The 13,667-nt window shown below is 44.4% G+C and overlaps 1 protein-coding gene across 1 annotated transcript in view; it reads right to left on the bottom strand.

The window, feature by feature from the left end:
- SIRT2 (sirtuin 2) overlaps positions 1 to 10,606 on the bottom strand; it is a 61,020-nt gene extending 50,414 nt beyond the window's left edge. Inside the window, exons 1-3 of the mRNA XM_073615638.1 lie at positions 10,497 to 10,606; positions 7,219 to 7,265; positions 6,772 to 6,811 (exon numbers count right to left, since the gene is read on the bottom strand). Coding sequence (XP_073471739.1) covers positions 6,772 to 6,811; positions 7,219 to 7,265; positions 10,497 to 10,506 — 97 coding nt within the window. The 5' untranslated portion in view covers positions 10,507 to 10,606. The remainder of the gene's footprint in view (positions 1 to 6,771; positions 6,812 to 7,218; positions 7,266 to 10,496) is intronic.
- Between the last annotated feature and the right edge of the window lie 3,061 nt (positions 10,607 to 13,667).

The following is a 13,667-nucleotide window of genomic DNA, read 5'->3' as shown; positions in this document are numbered from 1 at the left end:
ACCCCCCTGCCTGTTGATGTAGGCCACAGCCACTCGGTTGTCCATTTGGACGAGGACCTGTTTCCCTCTCAGAAGAGAGCTGAATGCCAAGAGGGCTTGGAAGGCTGCCTTCATCTCTAGGACGTTTGACACAACATCCCTGGTTCTGAAGTGCCAGCGGCCCTGAGCTGCATAATGTAGGTAGTGTGCCCCCCATCCCTCCAGACTGGCGTCCGAAGTCACTACCTCCTGATGGAGAGTGACTATCTGTTTGCATCTGCTGAGGTTGCCGGGATGGATCCACCACCGTAGAGATAATCTGGCTTCTTCCGAGATGCGAATCGATTGGGACATGGATCATCCGTCCCACTGGCACAGGAAGGAGGCTTGCAGAGGTCTGGTATTCCATTGCGCCCACCTGACCATTGGAATGGTTGCTGATAAGGACCCCAGTAGGCTGAGGTATGCTCTGGCCGGTAAGTATGATGCTGGAACCACATCTTTCACCTTCTGAATTAGTAGGGACAACTTCTCCCTTGGCAGTTCTACCGTGTTGGCCCGGGTGTCCAGCTCGGCTCCCAGGAAGACCATCCTCTGGGTAGGCTGAATGTTGCTCTTCTGCCAGTTGATTATCCAACCCAGACTCGTTAGGGTGGAGACTAAGATCTCGCGATGTTGCACAAGTGATTCCTGGCTGTTTGAGAGGAGAAGAATGTCGTCCAGGTAATGGTGAACCCTTAGACCCTTCTCCCTCAAAGAGGCTATTACTGGAAGCAGAACCTTTGTAAATGTTCTGGGTGCTGTAGAGATCCCGAAAGGGAGGCTTCGAAATTGAAAGTGTTCCTGGCCCACCGAGAACCGCAGGAACTTTTGGAATGCCACGTGAATTGGAATGTGTAGGTAGGCATCCTGGAGATCTATGGAGAGCATCCAGTCTCCCAAGTTTATGGCCTGGAGGATAGACTGCAGGCTTTCCATCCTGAACGACTCTACTTTGATGGACCTGTTGAGTTTCTTCAGGTCTAGAACCGGCCGAAAGTCCCCTGACTTCTTCCTGACGAGGAATAGTGGAGAATAGAATCCTCTGCCTCGTTGTGTTGGCGGAACCTCTGTTATCGCTTGCTTTTGAAGCAGCTCTAGGACATAAGTTAGAAGGGATAACCTTTTCTCCCCGGGAGGAGGAATACGGGTTGGGTAGAAATGATCTCTTGGGGGTCGATTTTTGAAGGCCCATCTGTGGCCGAAACTGACGGTGGCCAGGGTCCAGGTATCGTGTATGGTTTCCGTCCAGACCAGCCTGAAACTGAAAAGCCTTGCTCCTACTACTGCTGGCCGGACGGGCGCACCTTCAAAAAGGCTTCTGGTCACTGGGAGCGGAGGTCTTAGGTTTTTGGAATTTCATAAAGGAAGTTTGAGGGTTCTTCCAGTTTCTTCTATACTCCTTCCCTGGTCTGTACGCTTTCGCGTCTCTATACCTTTCTGGGAGATTCCGCTTAAAAGGAGGAGGTCTCTGTTTGGGCCTCCTATCTGAGGGAATGAGCCCGGATTTACCACCAGTTACCTTGGAGATGGCCGTATCTAACTTTGTCCCGAAAAGGTGCTCACCGTCAAACGGAATACGGCACCAGTTGGACTTGGATGTCGGATCCGCCGTCCAGGGCTTCAGCCACAAAGCTCTTCTGGCCATCACTGAGGCCAACATAGACTTTGAAGCAGACCTAATAGTGTCCACTGAGGCCTCAGCCACGAAATCACCAGCCAGGCTTAACTCTTGTAATGCCTTCACAATTTTCTCCTGGTCTGCCCCCTCTAATACCAGCTTTTCCGTGTTTGAAGACCAACTCGAGATGGCCCTTCCTACTGCCGCGAGTGCTATCGCAGGCCTGCATGCACCTCCGGCCGAAAGGTAAGCCCGCTTGAGATCTGTGTCGATCTTCCGGTCAAGAACGTCTCTAAACGTAACCGCATCTTCTAGCGGGAGGGTAACATGCCTGGCGAGGCGCATTAAAGATGCGTCCACTACCGGAGGGGATACCAGGGGGTTCACTTTAGGCTCCTTGAGTGGGTACAGCTTCTGGAGTCTGTTGTTCAGACTAGATTTTTTCTCTGGCCTCTGCCACTCTTCTTTGATTAAATCCTCCAGCTCATCGATGAACGGAAAGGTTTCAGGCTCCTTTTTAAGCTGAGGAAAATATTTTCTCTGCTTTGGCTGGACTTCCTGGGGTTCCTCCCATCCTATTGCCTCTTTGACGGATTTAACAAACGGTTCTATGAGGCCAAAGTCGAATCCTGCCGACACCTCCAGGCCTTCATTATCAGATAGGGAGTCTTGCTCCTTTGATGTGCTGGCCCGGGCTGGAGAGGTAATGGTGGAAAGATCCACATCTGGTATTGAGGCCTGAGGGGCTGAGTCCCCGACTTCTGAGGCTCTCTCTCTCGTGGCCTCTTCTAGGCATCTCTGACAAACCAGCTTATCCGGAAGAGCCGCTGCACCACAGATCCAGCATGCGTTCCCGGCGGGACGGGAATGGCGTGCAGGGGAGCGGTGCCTACGTGAGGACGACCTTCTGTGGCGGGATCGACCATGCCGAGAACGTGATCTGGAGCGGCTTCTTCTGCGACTTCCTCTTGAACGACTTCTCCTATGGTAGGAGCGGCTCCGTCTGTGTCTAGAGCGACTTCTTCTGCGTGAGGACTCTCTATGTCTTGACGCAGACGTTCCTGAGGACCTGGTAGGGCTGACCAATTTAGGTAGCGTTAGAAGTGCTCTCTTTTTCAATCTTCTCTACTTACCCACTTCTTCCCCCCCTTACCTAGTCGGCTGGCGGTGATCTGCTGGGGCAGCGGTCTCCATGCCGAGTAGGTTGGAAACCTGCAAGGAAAAGACAAGCAGCAATGTAGAAGCTGACCCAGCCTGGACGGGGGGGGGGGTAAGACCCACCTTTGTAGAGCGTTTTCTCTTGCTGTGGATTGCAGGGCAGGCGTCTGTAGCGTGCAGCAACCATCAGCAGCTTCCACAGCAATGCTGTGGTTTTTAAATCTGCCGCCATTAGCGTCAGACGCCCGCGCATGCGCAGTAGCGCCGCGAGGCGCCCGGCGCCATCTTGGAGACTGGTAAACAGCCTAGAAGCGCCCAAAGAGCCGTACTGCGCATGCGCGAGGACGCCGAGAACGCTCGGCGGTCCCCCACAGCACTGCATGGACCACAGAGCCCAGCAGGACACCCACGGTATGCCTGAGAGGGAGGGGGGAAGAGGAGGGGGAGGACATGGAGACCGCTGCACACAATGAAGCCTGTTTAAGGCTTACTTTCTTGAGGCCATATAGATGGTTCCCTGGCCAATCCTCCAGCAAGCCTGTTTAAGGCTTTTGCGGGCTGTTGCACTTGAAGCCTGTTTAAGGCTTGTCTTCTGGCAACAGTTTAAGATGAGATGAGTGCCCCTGAGACCACCAGAGTGGGGCTCCTTCCATTTAGCTCGTTTAGAGGCTGTACAAGAAGGACTTCCACCCAGGAGAGGCTAGAACCTGGCTGGGGCGAAGCGGTAAGGGGGTGCTGATCCGTGCGTCCTGACAGGTGAGGAAAAATAAGAGAATACTGGGGCAGGTGCCTACTCTCTAATTTATAGCTATGTGGTCCTATCAGGTTGTGGAGGCGGAGTCACAACCCAACGTGTATGCTGCCATGATGCGACAGGAAATGCTTTATCTCTGTGCTTGCCAACAAGGTTTCTCCACAAAGTACTAAGTCATGTTTTTTTTGGGGATAAAATACTTATTTTACTCACTGAACTGCAACTCATTTTAAAACATTTGTATTGTGTTTTTTCTGGATTTTTCATTGGTATTGTGTCTCTATCATTTTTTATACACTTACAAAGAAATTAAGGGTCCATAATTGTTATAAGTGGACAAACTTACAAAACATGCAGGGGGATCAAATAATCATTTTCCCCACTGTATAATAAATCCCTCCTCTCTCTATCTCCCCTTCCACCTTATACCTGGTTTACCTCTTGACTGAACATGCTACTGTTATACCATATTCAGTGAGGTTTATTGTGAACGGTCATTTGTTCACCCTGTCATTCTGTTACCTCTGTTTCTTTGACTTGTACAAATGTACACTTGTTTTAAAAAGGAAGAAGAAAAAAATGTTGCTGCTATCCTCACTGTCAATCTGGAGCTGCCCCCTGTAGTACTACTTCTCTGTCTCAAGATGTCTTCAGCTTTCCAGGTTTAAAGCAGTACTAGCCCTTTCACTGCCCGGCCCTCCACTTTTAAACTCAGGTGGCCAGACCACTTTTGCAATTTTTCTGTTACAGCTTTCAGAGTTTGTAAAAGACCCCCCAAAACCATATATTTTCTGAAAGCACATGACCAGTAGAATAAAAAGAAGATGCTACTAATTTTTTTTACACCCCACAATATGTGCGCAAATGTTTATCAAATCGCTATTTTCACAAATAAAACACTAAAATTCTTATTTTCCCACAAAACCACTACATAACTTACAAAATTCCTGCTAAATTCCTACTAAGGCCTCGGGGTGTGCTACAGCTTACGCATGAAGCTTTCTGTATGTGAGAGACAGCATGGGGCCTGCCATAGATGTGTTTGAAAACAGTTCTGCTGCATCACAAGCTTTTTAAGAACTTTTTTTATGGTTAGTTGGGTCAAAACAAAGTTCATTTTTGACTGCAGTGGCAGGAAAGTTCAAAAGGAACAGAATGGAAATGTTTTCTCAAACAAACTTGTGTAAATGTGGTTTTTGTTCAGGAGATTCCTTTTAATCCAAAATTGACTGTTAAAAGCAAACCTTTGAAGTCCTTTTGAACAGCATTTGTCAAGTCAGGGAATTCACTGGAGAATTTCCATACGAACATTTGTTTGAAAATCTACTGGCAAATGACCAGCTTAATACCAAGCAAGTAAATCGGTACTATATCTACCGCATGGCTTTATTTTCAGTTTTGTCAGGAATATTCCTTTAAAGTAGAACTATAGGCAAAACTTTTTCCTGGTGCCTCCAAGGCAGCATACATATGGTAGTATGCTGCCATGGATAGGCACCAGGAAAGGAAAATTACGGTAAGTACGATACAATTTTCGGTTTTTCTTTTTCCCATTTTGGATAGAGCAAGGGAGGGTTATTTCCAAATCAAAAAAATAATACTGCGCTATCCCTCAAATTAACCTTCAAATAATATGTCTGTGAAAAACAAAAAATTTTTTTGCTGCTGCAACCACAAATGCGAGACAACCCCCACCTCAAATAGCTATATAGAATAGGCTGCGCTGCTTAATAAGAGAACGTGATCATGATAGGTTAGTATGACCAAACCAATAACATCCTAGTGATGAACAACATTAAAAGTGAATTAAATGAAATGCAAACAAAACAGATATATGATTGCCAATAAAACAGTATAGACTTGAGTCCACAGACTGCACGATTCCAACAGTGGATAAATGAAGATGGAAACTCCGAATCAAGGACCAAGTGATGTTAATAAGTCCATCAATCCGGTAAGGGGCGTTTGTGTCTGAGGTGGAGGAACTTCCTATATGATCAAGCTCCCCAGGGAGACAGTTTTATGCATGCCTCACTTGGTTTGAAGATTGGTGCTTTCTTCCTTTATCAGAAAAGTTGTTTTTTTTCCCATAAGGACTGTTGTTTTGACTGTATGGACTTATTAACATCACTTGGTCCTTGATTCGGAGTTTCCATTTTCATTTATCCACTATTGGAATCGCGCAGTCTGTGGACTCAAGTCTATACTGTTTTATTGGCAATCATATATCTGTTTTGTTTGCATTTCATTTAATTCACTTTTAATGTTGTTCATCACTAGGATGTTATTGGTATGGTCATACTAACCTATCATGATCGCGTTCTCTTATTAAGCAGCGCAGCCTATTCTATATAGCTAAGGGAGGGTTATAACCAGTGTCAGATTTTTTTTTTTTTCTCGCCATCTGTGTCCCTTCATTTCCTTTCCCATAGCCAAACAAGAAGTGAGAGGAAATCCCTGCAAATTAAAGGAATTCCTTGGGGACCCCCAGGTCACCAGAACTGGTGTCCCCATTGGAAGATTCCCCCTCTATTACTTTTCTGGGGAATACCCAAAATTTGGGATTTTCTTTTACTTTCAATCATAAAAGTAAACAGGACAAATAGAGGGTGAATCTTCTTAATGGGGGGGTGCAGACGGCAATAAAAAACTGACAGGTGTTCTAATTCCTCTCCACCCTGTCCAAAAAAAAAAAAAAAAAAAAAAAAAAAGCTCTGTCTTTAATTATACTTTAACGTCTTTTTCTCATTCAGCATGCCCTAAAAACCTAGGGCAGAAAAAAAAAAAAATCTGCAAGAAGCAATTCTTAATCCTTAATTTTCTGATTAGAAAAGTCATACAGCCTTAGTGCAAAATAACATTTTTATAACAGGTCTCTTTTTCTTAATATGCCACCCTGACTGACACTAGGGATGCCACTTTTTCTTCAAGCCAAACCCGAACACTTTAGCGGTGCACAGCGAAATGATTTTTTTTTAACATACATTATAGGATTGTAGCAGACGTGGGACACCTTTGGGTGCTCCAAAGAGAATGATAATGTGGCATGGATAGTGCCCCCTCACCCTCCTATCAGGCCCTGTTCTGAGCCACATTCCTGTGTGAATATTGTGTCCGGGTTTCAGGCGGGCTGAAACCCGGATACACGATTTAAAACCCGAACTGTCCGGGTGAATCCCGGACAGGTGGCAACCCTAACTGACACACATAAATAGCTTACTTTCTGATGCACTGCTGCTTTCTTCACTGGAATCTGATTCCTAAAAAATAATCAAATATTTGTTACTTATTAAAAAGGTAAAAGGTTTTATAAAATGCTGACAATTTACACATCACTTTACATATTGTACAGTCACATCTGTGCCTGCCCTCTGGGAGCTTATCATCTAAGATTCCTAACTACATGCACACACATTCTAGGGCCACTTTAGACAGGAGGCAATTAACCTACCAGAATGCCTTTGGAGTTTGGAAGAAAATTGGAGTACCTGGAGGAAACCCATGCAAGAACAGGGAGAACATGCAGATTCTGTGCAAATAACTTCCTGACCGCAATGTTAGCACTTATTCGTTCTTATGTTTGTCAAAAATAACAGTCTCAAGTCTATCATTACAATACCGAGCAGACAATTTATATCATGTTTCAAAGGGTCAGTGAGTTGTGTACCTCTGATTCTTCCACCTTGGGTTTGAGCTCCTCACTTTCTTTTGCCTCTGCAAAAAAGAAAAATAAATCTGTATGCATGTATATATGATATGTGTTATGCCTTTATTGTATTTAATGTGTGTGTGTGTACGTTTTACATAATGCATTAAAAAACATTGTGAAAGCATTCCAAAAATACTTTTTTTTCTGTTATTTTATATTTCAGTATAAAAGATCCTACACCAGTATAGGAATTCACATACTGTGCTTAAAGTTGAGCCACTAAACTTCAAGATTTTTATTTTATTTGCTAAATAATCAAAAAAAGGAAGAAGAAAAAAACGTTGCTGCTATCCTCACTGTCAATCTGGAGCTACCCCCTTGTAGTACTACTTCTCTGCCACAAGATGTCTTCAGCCTTCCAGGTTTAAAGCAGTATTAACCCTTTCACTGCCCGGCCCAGCGCTCCACTTTTAAAGTCAGGTGGCCAGACCACTTTTGCAATTTTTCCGTTATAGCTTTCAGAGTTTGTAAAAGACCCCCTAAAACCGTAAATTTTCTGAAAGCACATGACCAGTAGAATAAAAAGAAGATGCTACTGATTTTTTTTTTTTTTACACCTCACAATATGTGCGCAAATGTTTATCAAATCGCTATTTTCACAAATAAAACACTAAATTCTTTATTTTCACACAAAACTACAACATAACTTAAAAAATTCCTGCTAAATTCCTACTAAGGCCTTGGGGTGTGCTCCAGCGTATGCCCATGGAGGGCCGTGTTTACCCACCCGCACAGGTGTTCTGTACATCCCTGTGCAGCCAGTCCTATTCGTGTCAACTGGGACACAGCAGTTGCAAAGACAGATCTGACATTCGTGTGGGTGTAGGTGCATGGACCCAAAAGCAGACAGTGTGAGTTCAGGGACATACACCCACATGGACGTCAAGTTAGGAGCAGTGTCTGTCTTGATGCAGCCACTGTGGCCCAACTGATATGAATAGGACTGCCTCCACAGGAATGCATGGAACACCTGTGCGTTACCATGCAGCCGCTGTGTCCCAATTGACATCAATGGGACTTACTGCACAGGGATGCACACCTGTGCAGTTAAACATGGCCTTGCTATAGTATGCAGAAAGTGAATGAGGCCTTAGGTTTTGTTTAGACTTGCAGTTGGGTGCCCAGTAAAAGGGGGGGGGGGGGGGGGGGGGTCGGAGCAGCGAGGAGGAAATCTATTTGGGCAAGTAGATCCCTCCGTGGCCAGGGTGGATAGGTGGATATAAAATCAATGATTTAAAAAAAAAAAATTAAAAATTTGATTTTTTTTATTTAAATCAGATTTTATTTATTTATCAAATTTAATTTAATAAAAATGCTTTAGAGTAATAATCTATCTAAAAGATAGTTTTCTATTTAACCACAGAGCCTCATTTTGAGATTTGGTGTGTGTCTATTGACGCACACAGCACGGCCCTGCCCCCTCATAACTGGCTAATGAGAGAGAGAGAGACCTTGCTGCTTTCAGGGACAGTGCTGGATCATGATCAGGTAGATATTTGGATGGGGTGCTGATCATAAATGTTTTTTATACCTCAATGCAGAGAATGCATGAAGGTAAAAATTTTAGCCTTTTCAACCAAATATGAACATGTGGATATATTAGGTAAATGATGTCAGCATCATCCCTACTCTTTTGGTGCACATGCAGCTGTGGGGTGAGGGAACCTCCCACTAGCTGCTGATTGGCCCAGGACTGACAGCTTACTACCAGGTTTGGCCTGAACCTAAGCTCACCGCTAGTTTCCATTACATATAATGAATATTAAAGGGGTTGTAAAGAATAAACATGTTTACCTTAATGCTTTCCTTGCATTAAGGTAAAAAATTGTTTAGGTGTCAGCATCCCCCCTCACCCTTTACTTACCTGAGCCCTCATTCCATCCAGCACCATGCACATCTGCAGATCTTCTCTCTCCTCACTTCCGGGTCTCGCTGACTTTGCTGGGGCACTGAGAGCCATTGGCTCCCAGTGCTGTCAATCAAAGGCAGTGACGAGAGAGCGGGGCCGAGTCCTGCTATCTGTGTCAATGGACGCAGCAGTGGAGCTTGGGTACAAGCACGGACGAGTGCCCCTATTGGAAGCAGCTTCCCATGGGGGCACTAGACAGAGGGGAGGGGCTAGGAGCGCCAGCGGGGGACCCGAATAGAGCAGGTAAGTATAGACACGTTTGTTATTGTAAAAAAAATAAATAAATAAGTGCGACCCTTTGGTTATGTCAGGGGCCACACTAGGGGTACCCTATAACAAATAAATTGATCACCGCTGCCTTAGACAATGATGCTCCTGCATTGTCCACATAGGGCAGAAGATCAGGTTGTTTTAAAGTATACAGGCAAGACTATTTTAAGAACTTTTTCTGGATAGATTGGAACCCCCATCAGGTTATTATTGCTGCCTGTGCCCCCGTTACAGAGGTTCACCCTCTTTGTCCTGTTTAACATTATCACCGAGAGTGCCAGTGAAAGCAAATCCCAAATAATGCGTTATCGTCAAAACAGGTATAGAAAGGAAATTGTCCACTGGGAACACTAGTACTGGTGACAACCAGGGATATCCTCCCTTTGAAGGGATTTCCTCTCACTTCCTGTTTTGGTTATGGGACAGGAAGAAAAGGGAATTCTCCCCAATGGGTCATAGATGGGAAAAAACCTCCCTTACTCCAACCAAAATAAACTATTTTGCTTTTAGTCCTACTTTAAATATTATAATTATATCCCCCATGCACCACATGAAGCAAAGATGATTGGTATGATATTTCTCATTATGATATGACCAGTGATGACTGTATATGATCTGAGCAGGCTCTAGCCCACATGTGTCAAACTGGCTGCCCTCCAGCTGTTGCAAAACTACAAGTCCCATGAGGCATTGCAAGGCTGACATTTACAGACATGGCTCCCACAGGCAGAGGCATGATGGGATTTGTAGTTCTGCAACAGCTGGAGGGCCACCAGTTTGAGACCCCTGCCAGCCTATGAAGCACCAAACATCCAGATGTGATCACAAACATGTATGGCCAAATCTGTCCCAATCCCAGCCGACCAGTCTGCCCATAGAAGAACAACGCATAAGTACAGCTGACCTGATGCAATAGCAGCCATCCATGACAAGTCACACACACCTAACCAACCCCGATTACCAGGAACACTACCATGGAGTATACTGCATATGTCAGCGACATCGGGGACAATTAGAAGACACAGGCGACAACAAGCCCCTATTCACTCTCTACTACCTGCAGCCATGGAGACTCCAGCTGTTTCCTGAGTCAGGCGGACAACTACAGGTCATGTGACCAGAAGACGCCCCGCCTCCGCCCCAACCCCATTGGAGGGGCGCAAGACAGCTCTGGTTGGCTAGTCACAGAACATGGTGTGGGTGATCTGTCCCTACTCTCCTCCATCCGTGTACATTTGCAGATCCTGGGAGGAATTCTTTGTTTCAGATCGTTTGAAAAAATTAAATACCAGAGAATTTCTCATGAACAAATCTAAAAATGTTGTTCCCTTGTATAGATGAGACACTGTAGCTTTTCTCACCTGCTGTACAATTCACTATTAAGATTTAGTTACTTTTTAAATTAGAACTAAAGGCAAAATATTTTTATTTATTTTTTATATGAGAGTGTTATAACCCCTGCCAGGGCTTTTTTTTTTTTTTTTTTGCTATCTGTGTCCGATTGGGGAGATTTCCCCTCTCTTCCTGTTTCATTTCCACAACAGGAAGTGAGGAAAGCCCTCCAAAGTGGGGAAATCCCTGGGTGTCACCAGAACCAGTGTCCCCATCGGAAGATTTCTCTCCTATTCCTGTTCTGGTGACAACCTACAATTTTACTTTCTTTTGCTGTTCCTGGTGATAAGGGTCACCAGGACAAATAGAAGCTCCATAGTGGGACATAGACAGCAATAAAAACCTAACAGGTATGCTGATCTAAAAAATAAAAAAGGTTTCTCTCTAGTTATATTTTACCAATGGACTTCTCTTATTTCTTCAGTTTGGGCTCCTAATAGACCCACATGGTGACCAAACAGTGCGATAAAATGGAACAATTGATGTTCGATTTGTAAAAACAAATGATTCAGACATCAATCGAGCAAGACAAAAAAAGCTGGCTAGATGATTGTTTTGTTTTGTTTTTTTTTCTCATTCAGCCAGCACTGCAGTCTGAACAACAAAAAACAAACTGATTCCAAAAAAGAGAGGAATCTCCCTCACCGTGACATTTTATTCTGACAGCAAAACTCACTGCTGTCAGAATACACTGATCAGAGGCTAAACGACAGAAGTTTTCCATCACATCCCTTTGACAGAAGTTGATCAATCAACTTCTATTGAGTAGGGACAGCCACTCGCTGATCAAAATTCAGCCAATCCCTGCTGAACTGGCCAAATTTCAAACCATCATTTTGTGTGCACACACTTTTTTTGACAAATGTATTGTGTTTGTTGGTGCAATTAGGTTTTTTTTTTTTGCCCAATTTGTTGTTGGGTGGATTAAAAAATGCAAAATTCAAATCCCAGCAAAATCTTCGTTCAATCGCAGCAAAATCATGGGAAAAATGCACTACATGCTTTTCTGCAGCTTCTCCATTGAAACCTATTGAACCAAAAACACATCATTTTGCTTTTATGGGTTCACACTTATGCAGTGCAAATGGGTGCAATTCTCATGTGGATTTTTGCTGTAGTGCGGTTTTGCATTGAGATTTGTGCTAAAGACAGTGCGATTGTAATATGAATTGAATGCGTTTTCGGATGGGATTGGGCGCAGCTGCTATTTGTAAATATGTAAAAATCTTCACAGAAAAAGCAGTATTCGCACACATCTGAACACAAGATTTCATGTCGGTTTCAGTTGAGGTCTATGGAGAGGAAAATCACAACGCAATGCAGTATACTCACACAGGACCCTTTCTGTTGCCGCATTGCTTTTCGCATAGTAATCACAACGCATAGATGTAAATGACCATCACAATTTTTTTTGGATGACATGCGAATCTAGGCTTTAAAAAAGCATACAGTAGATGTGAACGTGTCCCATAGGAAAACCTTTTTAAATGGACTGTAGTGCGTTTCTGCAAAAAAAAACATTAAAAAACGCATAGGTGTGAACCGAGCCTAAAGCCCGATTCATGCCGGCAATTCACATGCAATCATTTTGAATGGGCTGAAATCGCACCGCGCTTCTCCCAAAATAGTGCATGCACTACTTTTGGAAACTCACTGCAACCGAATAGCATGGTACTTCTGTATCTGGTGTGGGTAAACGCACTGCATTTGCAACCAACGTTTGGGGTGTTACCATAATCTTGACACCCTCTGCATATTGCAACTGCAGTGCATTTTGAACGCAGTGTGAGAAACACACACGGAACCCTTTTTTTCCTACACTGCGTTCTGCTGTGAACTGGCTCTAACAGCTTTGACTGACCCAAGTTGAACAGTTTTGGCAGAAAAAAAGATCAATGGTACAGGGTCGATCGATGACGTTTTCGTAGATTGATCGTAAGTTATTCACAAGGGCACAGAAAATACCATTGATGGACCCTGTATGATCTTTTTTTTTTCACCACAACCAGTTGGCTTAGCTAAACTGAAACTATTACCAGTACTACCTGTTGCTCATCTCTCAAACGTTCCATTTTTTTGTCTTGCTCGCTTGATGTTTGATTCAGTTGTTTGGTCATTGAATGGTTAGTTTTATTGCGCCTTATATGGCCACTATTAGAGTGGACCTACCCCCATAAAAACAGCTATGATATCTTATGATATCTGCTTCCCTTTCACTTTCAGCCCTTTTCCTGCTGCCTCTGCTTGCGGGGTTGTTTCACTGTGCATGCGTGAGATGGGGTGCGTGACTTCATGCTCCAGATCCCGCACGTGCACCGTATGACACTGTTTCATCTGCAGTCCCAATGTGAAAGGCCGAGTGCTCTCACACTGGGGCGCTGCGCTGGCAGGATGTTAAAAAAAGTCCTGCTAGCAGCCGATTCTTTGGGGCGCTTTAGGAGCGGCAGCGGTGGTTTGCGGGCACTTTTAACCCTTTATTCAGCCACTAGCAGGGGTTAAAAGTGCCCCACTAGCGTCCAAAAAGCGCCTCTAAAACTACTCTAAAATGGTCCTAAAACTAGCGGCGCTTTACTGCTAACGTGGCTGCGCTGTCAGTGTGAAAAGGCTCTTAGAAATTGGGTGAAAGGTTTAGCACTGGGAAACACTTTTTGAAAGATAAATAGAGCATATTATATACAACTATATACTGTAGATCATACAAAAAAGAGGGACAAATGAGGAGGAAAGAGGGGGAAAAAGGGGCTTTGTTCCAAAAGTGACTTTCCCTCAAAATCAGGGACAGTTGGGAGCTATGGTAACACACTTCCTGTCCTTGGGTGACAACACTGCTCCTTTA

The sequence above is a fragment of the Aquarana catesbeiana genome, linkage group LG02, assembly GCF_042186555.1.
Source record: "Aquarana catesbeiana isolate 2022-GZ linkage group LG02, ASM4218655v1, whole genome shotgun sequence".
Taxonomy (NCBI): domain Eukaryota; kingdom Metazoa; phylum Chordata; class Amphibia; order Anura; family Ranidae; genus Aquarana; species Aquarana catesbeiana.
This window is presented reverse-complemented; position numbering and strand designations above follow the sequence as displayed.